The sequence below is a fragment of the Xenopus tropicalis genome, chromosome 8 (assembly GCF_000004195.4).
Source record: "Xenopus tropicalis strain Nigerian chromosome 8, UCB_Xtro_10.0, whole genome shotgun sequence".
NCBI lineage: Eukaryota > Metazoa > Chordata > Amphibia > Anura > Pipidae > Xenopus > Xenopus tropicalis.
Genome location: NC_030684.2, coordinates 29146016 through 29162136, shown reverse-complemented (window position 1 = coordinate 29162136; position 16121 = coordinate 29146016). Strand labels below are relative to the sequence as shown.

The 16121-nt window shown below is 43.2% G+C and overlaps 1 protein-coding gene across 1 annotated transcript in view; it reads right to left on the bottom strand.

The window, feature by feature from the left end:
* Nucleotides 1-16121, bottom strand: part of psmb7 (proteasome (prosome, macropain) subunit, beta type, 7) — a 32388-nt gene that overhangs the window by 577 nt on the left and 15690 nt on the right. The window contains exons 6-7 of the mRNA XM_002938748.4: nt 10676-10734; nt 293-444 (exon numbers count right to left, since the gene is read on the bottom strand). Coding sequence (XP_002938794.1) covers nt 293-444; nt 10676-10734 — 211 coding nt within the window. The remainder of the gene's footprint in view (nt 1-292; nt 445-10675; nt 10735-16121) is intronic.

The following is a 16121-nucleotide window of genomic DNA, read 5'->3' as shown; positions in this document are numbered from 1 at the left end:
GCCGGGTTTTCCAAATAAGGAAATCTGGACAGGACTCTCCTTGAATGACGTGGCCATCGACCAATCGCCACAACAACTCCCGTCCCCTGATGTCTCCACCCGGCCCCTTGTCCAGACTGCCAATAAACTAAAGGTGGCAGCTCTATAAAGGGCCTAAATCAGAAGGATCAATAATAATAACGAATACCTAAGCCCCATATTCAGTGCACCGAGGCCACAGATGATAAACTAAAAATCTTCAGAAATCCCCAAGAAGGTGTTGGGCCATTCACTGAATCTGACAATCCCTTACCTCACGCCTTTCTTGTTGGCCAACTCGTGGGGACGGATATAATCCACCTTATTTTTTGTTATTACGCATAGATCAATGTTGCTGCCGGAGCCCAGGTCATTAAAGATCCCAGCGGCGATGGCATCGCGTACCAGCTGCTTGGCTTCTTCTTCCTGTAATCACAAAACAAAAAGGAGGTTAATAAGGGGATTAATGATGTGTGGGTTGACAAGCGGGTTTACCCTTTGGTCTGTAATGGGGCTTGTAATTCAGACTGTCAGGGTTGGGGTTGGTTTCTCTGGGAAAGAAGGCGCACCTGGAATACTTGTGGGCCATTTTACTTGCTTTAAGTCACATTTTCCAATGATAGCCAAAGAGTTTGTCCAACTTCAGGACACGATCAGAGCTTGGCGGCAGAGTGAGTTTTACTTGTGCTACAACCCCAGACACAGGTGCCCCCAGTCAGCAATGGCAGGAAGTAAATGCCTAAGCATGTCCTGCATCCCGATAAAGCTGGCTCCATGGCGAAGGCACAAGGCAGCCAAAACCAGGCAGTTTAAACTGATCCAAAGACTACACAATTTATGTTCCTATAATCTAGATACCCAGGACTAGATACTATGTGTGTTTATACGAGGGAGGTCCATCCATGCCAAGTTGAAGTAGGCACCTGACTTCCTGCCATTTATCAGGCAATAGAGAAGCACCAACACTGACATTCCTGCCATTCTATTGGTGTGTGCCTGGGGCACAGCCATCTGACTGTACTACATTAGAAGCAAAAAGGAGCCACATTATGGAGAAAGACTGACTTATGTCCCAACTCTGGAGATCCGGTGTACTTAGGAGAGCTTTCTGGAACAGCCTTTCTACACATGCTCATGGTGTTAAGATTTTAGGAGCCATTTTGGCTTGCCTAAAAATGCCTTTTTTTCTCTTGATTAAACTTATATTTAGCCAACTGCACAACCTTTTTTTTTATCTTTAATCCAGCTTATCAGTGTGGCATAGGACATGAATACTCAATTAGCGGAATAAGGATCATGGCAATGTGTTTGCTAGCAGGGATTCATAGCTGCTGCCACACGGTTCCACATGCATATACTTTATATATAGCCGCTCAGATATCAGTACCATAATCATTTCCCAGCACAGAGCCATTACTTGCATTCTGCTGGCAGGCACCGCGTGTGTAATTAAAGGAAAAAAGTTTTGGAGCCAATAACTGGGCCTGCGAGTAGTTTACAGCTGCAAAGTCCAAAGTACCTGGGAATATGTTACCCTTGGGCCCGTGCTGCTTCTTAAATGAGATTACAATAAGAGTGATGTACGGTAAGACGAGTCGGCTATGACAAGCAGCCCTTTATAGAGCTATCTGTTTGCTTCTATCGCTGTATCACACAATGCGTCCCTTGGTGCCAATGTGCACAGCCATTTACCAGCAGATGACAAATAGCCAGCACTTGGAAAAGGCAGGCGAGGGGTCCAGATCGGTCACCGCAGCTGCAGCGCGAGGAGCACGGTGGCCCGACGGAGCCCCAGAGTTCATTAAACTGACCAGTAATGGTTCTCTCTAGAACTGTCTGAGGAATACACCAGGAAGGGGCGAGAATAAACAAGTCAGCTCGGATGGGCAATCTGGAACGGCGTTTGATAAATTATTTATAACGCGCACAATTGTCTGCATTTAATATCCGAGCTGCTAGCCGCATCTTTAAAAGATGATTTATGTGCCGTAATGCTATTAAACTTTATATGGGCCCTCGGCTGGCCATAAAGTCTGCAGAGATTTAGAGAATGAGCTTTAAACTGTCGAGGCCTGCTTGATGGCGGGTGGGGGGGGGGGATGCGGCATTAAATCTTAGCTTTAAGTCTGCTGTCGGGAGAGTAGCAATTTGGTTCAGCGCTGATGCATTGCTTGCATGGGGCTTTTGTCATTTTGCCTGCAGAAAAGGGAGATACGGTGGTTTTGTTCTGTATCCAGAATTTAAAATATGTGGGAACTAGAGGTATCCTGCTTGGGACTATTTGGGTGCTGTTTAACCAGATTTAATAACAAGAGTCCAATGTTTCCTAAGCAATTAGCTCCCAGGGTGACAGTGCACCCCTTGTTTCCCTACCAGCCTGCACACATTGTAATGTATTATTATTCCAGCCGCTAAGAAAGCCAAGGTTTCACTCGGGCTTTGTGCAATAAGAAAATCAAGCTGCTTTTAGCTGCCTGAAGACTGGTAATTATAAGCGCGCCCTGTGCTTGTCACTCGCTCTCTTTCAGGCAGATAATAAATGGCTCCTGTTTGCCAAATGACCACTTTCAGCTGTGCATCAGCTTGCATACTATCCAAGGACAATTACCTTTCCACAAGGGGATGCACAGAGTCAGAGGCTACGGCCATTACAATACAAAGGGGCTGTGATTCATTTCACACTGGCTTTTTTGGATACTTTCATACAGATCGTTATACACCAGGGCTTTCCATGATATGTTGCATGTATAAGCCTCGCCAAATACACCTTTCTACTGACCAGAGTTAGGAACATTAAAAGCATCCCTGCAGGTATATATATATATATATATATATAAATAAGATATATATACACATGCAGCAAGCAATGCCAGGGGCAGCAGAAGGACAAGCCAACAAGATTTAAAGTACTACTGATTTTTGCATATGGAGGGTAATTCTTTCATTTTAAAAAGCAATAGTATGGGCAATGACATGGGGCAATTCAGGCAGTGCACAAAAAACCCATATATGCCCCTTTTGACGTGTAAGGTAATTGCCTTGTGTGGGTGCCCTCGCTTGCACCAGAACAGTGGCAGCTAGCATGACAAGCACCATACAAATGTATAAAGGAAGGGCTATTTTGAGGGTTTTGCCCCTGCCCCTTGAGCTATCAATAGCCTGTGTGCTGTTGCCTTCAGCCCCCATATAGAATATGCAGTGCCAATTTGGTCCCCAGTGCCAAAAAACAATATACATACAGGAAGAGTCAAGCGAAGAGCCACTAAGTTAATAAAAGAGAAATGAGGATCACAGTTATAAAGAAAGGCTGGCCAAGTGTGCTTAGGCATTGCTGGGCACAACTGTGCCTATGACGGACTTGTTGCCACCCCCTCGCTTATTCAGATACCTCTTTTCTTACTGTAAAGCTGCCCATACACTGTAAGATCTGTTTGTTTGGCGAGGTTTCTAAAGCAGGTGGGCATATAGGAGAAAACATCCCCTATGGTGGGATATATTAGACTGATCTGATCGTTTGGGCCTAAAACAGAGCAAGGCTGCAGTCCTCAATCTGACTGGAAAATTAAACTGCCCAATCGACATCTGTCCAATTTTCGGCCACATATCGGTCAGGTAGGTCCCCACACATGGACAGATTAAGCTGCCAAATTGGTCTGAAGGGCCCAAATCTGCCTGTGCGTGGCCACTTTTAGTTAGGATTATTTATATAGAAGAAGAGGCAGAAGGGGTAGTATGGTCACTGTGTAAATTAATAAGGGGACCATAATGAAGCATATTCTATACAACAGGCCAAAAATCCTTAAGCAAAATGCCACTACTCAATGCCAGTACTGCACTTTATTAATCCAGTGAAGCTGAAAGTATAAAAATACATGGGTGAACGCAGGGTCGGACTGGCGGGTGAAGGGGCCACCGGGGCTCCTGTCCCAGGGGCCCTGCAGGTGCCCCCAGCCAGGGGCGTCCCATAACCCGCCCCCCCCCAAGGCCCCCCACCTGACGTCCTCCTTCGAGCGTGTAAATTTGACGCATCAGGGGAGGAGCGTTCGGGAGGGGGCCAGTCCGACCCTGGGTGAATGGACCCCTCAGCACCATCAGACTTCATATGTTGACAGCAACTCTGGGAATGGAGGAAACAATGGAGGAAGATGCTGGTCATGTGACTGGCCCACTAGTCACCACTGACTAGGATAAGCCTGCCTACATGAAGCACACCCACTTTACTGATCACTGTGGCAAAGGATGTAAAAGAACCAAATCCAAGATGGAGGTTGAGACCTTGAGAGGCACCAGCACATTGCTGCTGGCAGTTGATTCCAAGTAGGAAAGGGTTACTAGATACAATACCGTCATTTAAGTTGACTTGTCCTTTAACATGAAACAAGGCTGTGAAGTTGTGGAATTCCCTCCCTGAACTGCTTATCCAATCATACGCAGGGCTCTACCACCCCTTGTCTTGATTCATTTTAGAGCACTGGACCATCTTTCTCCCAATGTATTGTACTGCACTGCAGTAAATGATAGCACGCTATTACACTGTCTGGGTGTGTTGGTGTATACACACACACACACATACAAACACACACAGATATAGGAGTGGGCTTTTAATGCTACATAATGCAGACAGCTGCAGTGCATAGGGGGTATTTAGCTTAAGGTAAGCAGCAGAGGAATTGCTAAGAATGACACAGAAATGGGGATATATTTATCTGTATAATGATCTGCTGTCAGCACTGCCCTGCTCACTCTCATTGGGTGTTACAGTCGCATTGCATCACAGGATCACAGGATCTTTTCTTTATTTCACAACCAGCAGTGCCAATTCAGGGTTCAATGTCCTTCTGCATATAAACACCAACCCTTTATACGCACATATCCCTATGTATGGCAACCCTCTGGCCATCACATCTATAACTCCTAGCATTCTTCCTGCAGCTTTTAAGGCTGGCTGGATGTTGAGAGTTGTAGTTTAATGGCATTTGGAGAGGCGGAGTTGGACGGTGAGAGAAAGCAGTGCTATTTGATGGGTATACCCGATGGCTATACCACTGTGTAAGCACGGAGAATGAATATCACATGCCACACAGTGGCAGATCTCCTATTCACTGATTGCACCTCACACGTGCAATAAAAGATGTTAATATTTCATAGACGAGAGGAAGAGGCTGTAGTATAAATTCAGCATCTGTTGTCTGCAGGGTGGCGGATCCCTACAGAGAGGCGCTCACTTTGCAATTGAGTTCTATACTGAATTAATCAGCACTTTATCTTTCTTATTAAAAAGGGATGTAAATTCAGGTTAGCGGTGCAGACATTAACCATTCATTTATGCCAACCAGCGTGCCGCGGCCAACATAAATAAACGAGAAAGTTCCCAAAAGGCTAAAGCTACACAGCGTGATGCGCGGAACCGGTTCCAGGGATGAAACGGTTACTCCGAGTTAAAGGAAGGCAGCGGGGGCCTCCGGTGACAATTTTAAAGAAAGCCAAAAAAAAAGCGTGTGGATTTGAGCATGTAAATCAGCGCACAGGCCGGCCTGGGAGACTTTGCTGGGGTTAGATCTATAGCTGCCCACAAGACAAATGATTCCAGCTCGGCAGCGGATGTCAGCTGCGCAGCATCAGAGCTTTTAAACGACTACGGGGCCTTCAGAAGTGAAGCAGCTCCGGTCTTTGGCAATCTATAAGTGTTCCTCCAGAGGCCCACCACTCGCTTCTCGGGGAAATACGACTCCATAAATCAGTCTGGGAAAGTGGCACTTGTGCTCTTCGCCATCTATCATTGCAGCGAAGACTACTGGGCTGGGCCTATCTGGAGGAAGGCTTGTCACACTTGGCATTGACAAAGTATGTGCTACTTACATACGAGATGGGCTAAAGCTATGGGGAGAAAATTATATATATGTATAAAATAAAAGGATTGAATATATATTTTCTCCCCACAGCTCTCTATCTATATACATACATACATATATATAATATATATGTGTGTATATACACACACACACACACACACACACAGTGCAGAGGCTAAAGCAGCTCATCTTCAAAAGGAATAAATCCAGAGCTGCCACAACGGCAGAAATTGGCTAAGCCATCAGCCACGTAGCTCCTTTAAGTTGAAACGTCTTCAAAGTATTGCGATGTAACTGTAGGGCACAGCAGCTGCCACCCCAGATTTCCTCCTCTCTGTGTTTGGCAGCTCTCGGCTCCAAATCCAAGGCAGGAGAGAGGGATGGCAATGGGGGAAACAGGGTAGAAATTAGTGGACCTGTTCCAAAAGATGCCCTGCCATGTTGGAAACAAACCTAACTCTTTGGCCAGAGCACCTTAGAATGAATAGAATAGTCAGTTGTATACAACTTGCCAATAGTAGGCAACATGGAACCCGGCCAGCAGCATTTTAGCCACAGACCTGGGCACTAGACAGCATCCCTTCCTAAATATTTATAACGCAAGCAATATAAAATATTCATTGTTTGCCCGGTGGATTGGCAGAAGGAAGCACTCTCAGGGTTCTATTAAGACATCTGCACTAAACTGTTCGGGCCCAAGGACTGGAAATCTAAAGTGATCTGATCCGGAGCCAGCGAGATAAGCTGAAATGTAATGCAGCCCAAGTGCCTATGCGAGCCTTGTGCTTTGCCTTGGATGCTGCCAAATAGGCTGAAATGCTAATAGCACATATGTAATGCAAGCGGTGCTGCCCGGCCCCTGAATATAGCATAACTGAGGGCAAGAGAAAGAATTGTCTTTCTTTATTCTTCTGCAGTATTCAAATCCTGCTTTCATTAGGCTTGTTTAATTAGAATCCAGCTGCTAATTTGCAAGTCGATACCAGGGGGTGCAGGACGGGCTTCCTTTGAATAGCGTCCTTGTGATCTAGTCCCGCACACGCTGCCATCCTTCACTCGCCGCCGTGCGCTTTTGTGACAATTAGTGCAGGAGAAGCCGTATTGATCTTGACAGGGAAAATATTAATCTTCTCCCCGTTTTAATGAACCATAATCTTCAAGGGGGTTTATTCTCCTGCATGCGGCGGCGCCGATGTGCCTCCTTGGTCACCCTGCGCATAACAACTAAATGCAAATAAGCCTGCATCTGTTTGCTCAGGTACCAAGTTCATGGAGGCAAGCAAACCTGTACCAAGTTACATGGTGGGAAGCAGGAACTGGGAAGGATTCCACTATACACGTCTTTCCAAACATATCAAACTGCACATGAATCAGATTTGCTGCACTTTAATTAGCCTCAATCAATTTCAAGGGTGTCAGAGAAGCGACGTTTAATTAAGGCAATCCATATTAATATTCTAGCCAATGCTGATGCGTGACAGCCATGTCTGGCATGCAAGCTTGAGTTTTGTGGTGGGTTCCATCAGAACGAGCCTGTCAGTTGCCTTTAATGCTGAGGCCAGAAGAAGGCATCATAGAGACAAAACAAGGGGCAAGTATTGGCTGGATGCAAACAAAGCTACACAGCAGAGTTCATTCCTTTTCTTATAATTATTGTGGCTTTAATGACTTCCCAGCTTATAGTGTATATAAAGACAACCACTGGTCTGTGCCTGTTTAATGGGACAGTGGGTCCCAGGGAAGGTTAATTAATAGGGGGTAGGTGGTCTGGGAGCATGGGAAATACAATAACACTGCTCTCAATGTATCTCAATCCATCTTGCAATGTACACGTGTATTAGGTTTACATTTCTTGGGTTTTGGGTTCAAGGTGCACTAAAAGTTGAATGCATATCAAGCCCCCATTGATATCTCGACTTACAACCACATTGGTTACAAGATGTGAAGCCAAACCCTACTCTTTTGGAGACAGGATCTAATCAACCATATTTGTCCAAGATGTAAAAAAAATTAAATGTGCACAAAGCACAGTAATGTAGGAGAAAATAAGGATTTTAAAGCTTTTCTTTCTCTGTCAGCTGCTGCACAGTTCAAAAACTTCGGCAAGAGTGCTGGCCTAGGGCTTAAATCCCTATCCAATCAAAAGACTTCCTGCATAGGCTGTGTCTGTCTGCTGACCAAATCACTGTGCTAGGCTAGTCAAGAAAGGAACATCTCCCTACAACTTAGCATAGCACTGTATTATTGCCAGAGGCCCCATGTAGAGATATTGGGTCATCAACTACCCAATCAATCCTACAATTATCCAATAGTACCAACAGGAAAGATGGAAAACAACTGGCTAAAGGGTCAATAATAGATAGACAACTAGCGCAGCTACCATGTAATCAGTCAGAGGAAGCAGCCTACTCAAGTAAAATAGGAATTAACCCTTGGGCTACAGATATACTCAAATCTATTTTCTCTGAAAGGCTAAGGGGGAAAAAAAAACAATCCATCCACATATATGTATAGATACAACAGAATAATGTATACTTATACATTCTGTTGTCTACTTACTCATTATTCATTACCCTGCTCATTGTCAAAATACACCCCACCAAATCCCCCATTAAGAAAAGTAAGTACAGTCTTATCCAACAGAACACATTGAAGTAACATTAGAAGCCAGCCATCATAACTAAGGGATCAAGATACACAAGGACTCATAGGCTTGAGAAAAGCTAAAACACAAGAGTGCCTGCCTGCCCATACCTGTACTTGAAATAATTACACACACAATAATATGGTAAACTGCCATTTTAATATACGTTAAGCATAATGTAGGCTTTAAAGTTAGCCTGTGTAAAGTATGTCGCTATGTATATCGTACTGTCTGTCTTCCAGTTTGTCATACAAACTACTGCCTGGCTGCTGGGTCCATGTAGAATAAAGTTAATTTCAAGGTGAACAGTCCCTTAATTATGATTGTATTGTGGTCAGTGCAATACATAGGTAAATGTTCACATATAATATAAAGCAAGGTAATATTGCTGGGTACTGTTGCACGGTGGGTGGAGAAGAATTCCCCCTGCACTCTTTCTATACGGAGCACCATTGATCAGGCATGCACTCTGAACAAACCTCTAGCCCTTTAGATACACAAATTGGCATTATTTAGCCAGAAAAAGAAGACACCTTTGCTTTAGATTTTTGTTTTAGGAAGGAAAATCTATTTTTTCCCCCAGAAGAACGCTGTTCTCAAACTACTGTTTAACAGGAGTAAACCACCTAAAAGGCGAATGGTGAAGTGTACAACAAATTACCTGTTTTCCTCAAATTCCAAAAATCTGCACATTTAATATTAAGTCTTTAAAGTTCCATCAAGATTAAGACGTTAGTCAGAAATATCTGTGGTTTTTAAAACATTGGATCCTTTAAAAGAGCAATGAGAACATGGGAAGATAGTGTTTCTTTAAAATTGTGCTGTATAAATAGCAAGCAGTCAAGGCCCCATGCCTACTGTTCTGCAGGGCATCGCATGGGATTGTTGGCTTTCCCTCCCCCTATTTATAAAACAGATTTGTAAACCAACCACATTATCAACCTGGAGCTCAGTCAGTGAGCTCCCATTGCTCTGGGTTTCCCCATCTGGCTGTCAATGCAAAAGCAAATTGTAACGGATTGCCCACAGCAGCGCGCCGAATGACTTATACAAGAGGCTCATTGAAGCACGGCTCAATGGCAGCTACAATAGGTAAATAGCCCAAAAATGCGTGTCCGGAAAACTTCTTCCAGCTACCACCAACCATTAGTAGCCTGTCCCACTGCAACCTTTTCAGGAGGATGAATTCAAGTATTGAGCCGTATTGATTGCAAATAGTATGCATGACAGCTTGTCTTCATGATGGGAAGCTGAGCAGTAGCTATTGCTCATACGACTGCTAATTTATGTTGTCGATATAAACTGGGTCTCTGTAAGGCAGATGCACAATGTCACTTTTACCACCGCCCGTCTTACAGCCAGATAATACAAGTTCCTCTGTACTATTCATTAGTCAACAACACTCTTTTTTAAAGGGACAGCATAAATTGCTTTTAAAAATGAGCTGAATGAATTGGGCTTGTGCTGAACACACATTATGTCTGTTGTTTTAATAAGGAAATATCTACAATCTCTGTTATTTCTGGTACTAAAAAGAATAGGAAAGCAGTTTCCCTTTAGTACCTCCTGGCACCTCTGGACCCAAACAACTTCAAATGAGCTGATAAAAGTAATTACCAGGCCACTGAGAAACCCCTGATAATGATCTGCTCAAAGGCTTTGCTTAAGGTGGCCATACATGCACCGATAATATCGTACGAAACCTTGTTTCGTACGATATTCGGTGCGTGTATGGTACGTCGGCGAGTTGACCGATATCGCAGGAAGCTGCTGATATCGGCCGACTCGCCGAACGGACCAGTTTGAAAATTTTGATCGGGCGCCATAGAAGGCGCCTGACCAAAATCTCCCTTCAGCGCTGAATCGGCAGAAGGAGGTAGAAATCCTATTGTTTCTACCTCCTTACCTGCCGATTCAGCCCTGAATGGTGTGTGGCGGATCTGACGATGTTTCGTGCGACCGATGGTCGCACGAAACATCGTCAGATCGCCACGTGTATGGCCAGCTTTAGAGAAGGGAGAGGTTTGTTTGTGCTAATTTTTAGTAAAGGTGTAATTAGGTGTATACTGTCCCTTAAAAGGCATAGTTTAACAACATTGCTACCACAGAACAGCAAGACATCTATCCCCAAAGAGCTAAACTGGTTCAACAATCTACGTACCTCCATGTCAGGTTTGTAGCGATCCTCAAAAACAGCCATGGCAGCCAGCGAACCAGAGCCTGCAAACAAACATACACCCATTACTAACAGTTTCCACTCACAGTAATCGTTGGGTAACATTTTATACCAGAAACCCTTATCCAACATTTTTTAATGTTTTGTTTAATAAGAGTTGACTACCAGTACTCAGATTTGTTCTGTCATTTTATGTTAAAAAAAACAAAAAAAATATATATATATTGGACCTCAGAGATACAGGCAACTAATTTTCTAATACATGCATAGGATCTATTATCCGGGATGCTTAGGACCTGGGGAATCTTTCCGTAATTCAGATCACCATACCTTAACATTTGCTACAAACCATTTAAACATGAAACAAACCCAACTGGATTGTTTTGCCCCCAATATGGATTCATGCAGCTTAGTTACTATCAAGTACAAGGTGCTGCTTTATTATTACTGAGAAAAAGGAAATCATTTTTAAAAATTAGATTTATTTGCTTATAACGGAGCATATGGAGTAATTTGGAGCATTCTGGATAATGGGTTCCGAGTTTAAAGGTTACCATGCCTGTAATATAAGTCTTTTACTCAGCGAAAGCCTTATTTCAGCACAGGCTTCTGACCATAAGTCAGGAGCAATGAAACTCTGATTCACAGTTGTGTTACCCTTCAGAACTCGCCATGACATGCTCACAGATATTTAGTGGGTGACCTATAATGCACCGCTTACTAAGAGTCATCCATCTTAAAAAGGAACTGCCACTGTAATTAGAACAAAATCCACCAAATTCTATCTACAGCAATGCTTTTTGGTTCAAGGCCCCCTTTCTGGGATTCAAATATTTGGCCAGGGCCTGCTGTGGCTCCTAACAAGGTTAAAGATATCTACATATATACAGGGCAGTAAATAAGTCCCTAATTGCCTCTCAAGCTGGGTTTCCATCAGATCAGTATTTGAGAACAAATAAGTACCTTCAAATTTCACCCAAAGTGACAGGTTAGCGCCCACTAGCCCCTACTTTGTGCCCACTACGTGCCAACCCAACAGATTGAGAGCCACTAATATACAGGATTATTCAAAAATCGGCACTACTTTTCCATGCTGGATTAGAGCAGTGCATTTAAAGCAGCTTGTGCTGAACTACTTTTGTGCTGGAGACAATCAAAAATTTCCAGCTTGTCATGTTAATCCTTTAGGAAAAAAAGGGAGGATAATAAAAAGGAATCATGTGTAGACACCCTTGACAATGAACCGGAATGCAGCTGCACGCGCCAGAAAATAAAGTTGGGTCTAATTTTTTATTCCAATTAAAAGATCCCTTTGGCATTTATTACTTTTTAACTTGTTTTGCATAGCTCTATCTATTTAGCTGGGTCACAGAGAGAGCTATATTTTCCATTAAATATGATTTGTGTACATCGCTTGACCACCTCAATGGTTTAACGGGAGGATAGAGGAGGCGATTAAACTGTTTCAAATGAGGAGTCCTGCTGATTCCATCAAATCTGCGGAATGTATAATGGAAGGAGAGATGCTGCCGGTGACAGCGCTGTGAGGATATACACACTAGCCGGGTCTGAACCATTTAAGGAGGCCCAATTAGAGATCAAATTTAAAGGGTAGGAACTGCGGATTTACAGACACAAATCAATGAGCGTGGTAATCCCAATGAATGACAGATACTGCTGTTACAGGATATCGCAGCGGTTACCCTTACAGAAGCTCATACATCACTGATAAGGCCGGGGCAGGTTTTAACTGGGTACCAGGCGATGGCTTGTCTTACAGGCACTGGGCAATGAGAGTCCATTATAGGGAGTGTTAGTTATTCTGGGCCGAGTGAGGGAGACCTTTGGGATTTAAATGTATTTTGCTTCAGAATTTATTTTTACATAGAAAGTAATAAAATAAAATAAAAAAAAAAATCTCACCGTTAACTCTTTGTTTGCCATCTGGACTATGATGACAATTTGTTTATGTGTGGGGAAGCTATAAAGCACAACCCTAGATTTTATTTTATAAGGAGAGATGATTTCAGAATATGAAGTGCCTCAAAAAGATGACCAAGTCAGAAGCAATAAGCCTCCTTAGCTGGTGAGGTCTGTCTATAGCAGGTCTCCTGTATAAGGATTGCTGTGCAAAATATGGTTTGTGTAGATAATAAGGATTTGGTTCAGGATTTAAACACTAGCACTTTTTGCAGGATTCAGATTCTAATAAGGGATCAGATTTTGTTTGGCTAGACACAAAGCCACATGTCTGGACAACTGAATGCAATATATTTACTATGGAAATTGCACACTAGTGGTGTGAGGGTCAGCCGAGGACTGGCCAACTGATTGCCTCTGCAGTGGACTAGCCCTCTCCAAACTTCCCTGCCCTTTCCCAATCTTTTATGTGTGTCACTTTAATTATATATGTGCTCCCTTCTCACCCCCTTTGGCTATATCAGACATAGGCAGGTTGGGCAAAGGGATGAATATTCCTGAAGCACTGAGGGCCAGGACAGTCTTTTGTTGCGTGAGGACTGATAAGGGTTGGTGTGGGTGAAAGATTTTTGACTCACAAATCAATTGCTCAGCTCTACGACACACAAATATGGAATTGGCTGGAACTCTCATACAGTAGATTTAGCTTGGTTCTGAAAGAGTAGTACAGGTACATAGCACTGAACAATACAAAGTTCTCCCACCCCAACACCCAATTCCAGCAGTATCTAACGAAGTAGAGGTTATTTTCTGATAGCACCTGGCAATGTTGTATTGCTCCTTACAGTGTTTTCATACCAATGTCTTTAAATTCCTCCTTTTGTCCAAATAAGTCCTGCCTAATTTTTAGTTCATCCAGCAGAAGGCTCTTACTTGCTTCAGGAAGGGAAGCCAAGTATGTTGACAAGGTTGCTCATCTTTCAGCCACGCAAGTTCACCAACAGCTGAAGGGCCACGGGATAAAAATAATGAAGCTCTGCAAACCCCTGCCCCCAGGCCCCCCAAATAAAGGCAGCCATCACTGGCACTTTATGACTTGTGCATTTTCCACTATTTCACCTGCTATTCACTTTACAGCAGTGTCATATTTTTAAATATATTACTACCATTCACTTTTCCTTTACTTCTACTTGAGCTAAGGGCAAAATACCATTATGCAATGTTAATGTAAGTCATAATATCATTCTAACTTTAAATTCATAGTCACACTCCATATAACTCCATTTGGCGAGTGTATTGTCTCTCCAGTCTACCCATGGTGAATTGCCCTTGTTGTCCTGGTAGATGTGCTACTTTCATACCGAGGGGAAGCAGACACTCTATACCAGGCAGATTATATTCAGATTACTGCCACAAGGGTTGATCCATCCATAACACCTGCCTGTGTTTGGTCTGCATTAAATCCTTATGAAGTTACATTTAGTCTGAATAAAATGTACAATAATTAGGAAACTGTATGAAGAGCAACCTCTCTGAAAGCTGCCTGTGGTATGAAAGTGTTTCTCTGATGGTGCAGTCTTATTTGGACACCAAGTTGGCCCACAGTGAGCTTTAACTAAGCGCCATGGCAGAACTACTAGCCAGATTACAGCAAGAGATTGATAGATAGATTTATGTGCAGTAAAGGGCTCCAGTCAGGGGACTGTTGCTGTAAAGCAATGCAATTATAAGAAAGGCACATTTTTTAAATAACAGTGCCATAAGGGTCACATTGGCCAGACTAGTATGATCTTTTCGCTGGAGCTTTAACCTTCTGACTCACTGGGGTTAAACAAAGGATGGATTCTTGTAATTCTGACAAAAGACCAGGGCAGATAGTAGCCTCTCTGTAGCAGCAGCGGGACCTCTTAGTCGCAGTACAAGGTGGAGTCACTCTCCATGAACCTTCTCATCTGTCTGTGTCAGATCTGCAGAGAGGGGTGCTTTTTCACGCACTCTCATTGCTATTTAATTTGCTGCTCCTTCCAGCAGTAAATCTGGGGAGCCCCCATCAGTTAGGATCATTTTTCAATCCTGTTCTTGGCCGTGAGGCCTGTTCTCCCGGTGCACCTCTTCTCCTCTATGGGACCTGTGCTGCCAATGCATGAGGAGCTGATTTATGAATATAAAAACACACGCCGTGTCCAGGGAAAGCCAGCGGCCGCTGGAGACTGACGGCACACATCTCGCCAAGCTGCACACTTCAAGTGTCTTTAATTATATGCATGCATTTCATTACGAGGCCTGGGCAGTGAGTGCACACAGACAGGCAGAGCAATCACACAATCTTGCCTCGTTTGCGGAAATCCAAATTTCCTCTTTGTCAGCACAAACAGTTTAATTTGATGCTTTCACTCCTGAGTAAGCATGGAGTATCTCTTAAACCCCTTGTGAGAAATAAGAAAGCTTTCTATCAGCAAATGGACTCCGGTGTCAGTTATTATTTCATAATAACGTACAAAACTGTTTTTGCGAGACCCGCTCACTCACTATTCATTTCCTGGGTGACTCTGAAGGGGCACATCCCTTTGAAATATGGCAAGCCTAACCATCAATTATGTACAATTTATGTACAGGGCTTACAGCGGCAGTCTGGCTTCGGCTGGAATCCGTTGTGATGAAAATAAGATCTACATTGGCTACCTTTTTAAGGGACAAGAACTTCAATAAAATAAAGTTTCATTTGTATCACAGTTTATTATTGCATATTTTGCAGAGCCCACTAACTATTTACAAAGCAATTATGGTCTTTTTGGCAAGAGGAAACAGAAGGGCATTAGGAATATAAGGAAAATGGATTTCGACAAGGTATAGATTATGGTTCAATACAGGGTAGGTCATCATAGCATGCCATGTATGGAGGCATATTCTTTAGATTAGTACACGTGCAGACCCAGACCCACTGCCAATGGGAACAAGGCCAGTGGCCATGGCTGCTCTGAGACCATGCATCTTTTCCATTAATGTGAAGAGAACCAAGAAACACAGAGGCAACATTGCTGGTACTGACCTTTGTAGCATATCATCAGTTAACGATGATTAATGTCACAAAACTAATGCCTTTCCTTGTGTCACCTGGACATTAGAATAAAGGTTTACCTTTGTAGACACTTGTCTTATTTCAAAATCATCTTAAAAAGTTTTTAGATCCGAACACCCTAAGCTTAATATGGCAGTACATAATGCAAGAATGGCCCATTAATATGTGTATGGCCTAGAGGTATATTCCACAATTTGAATGAAGTACTGTTGGTATGTTGAATTTTGATGCACCTATTGGTGGTGTTTTCAACATAGCTGCAAACCAGAAACTTAAACTGCACCTTAGAAACACTAATGTGTGTGGGAACACACACCTTGAGTTAATTGCAGTCTCTTAATTGCAGTCCTTTAGAGATGCCCCTACACATCTGTCCATCCCACTATTCTACCTCTTCTCTGACTCTGTCTCTTCAATGGTTACTTATTTCTC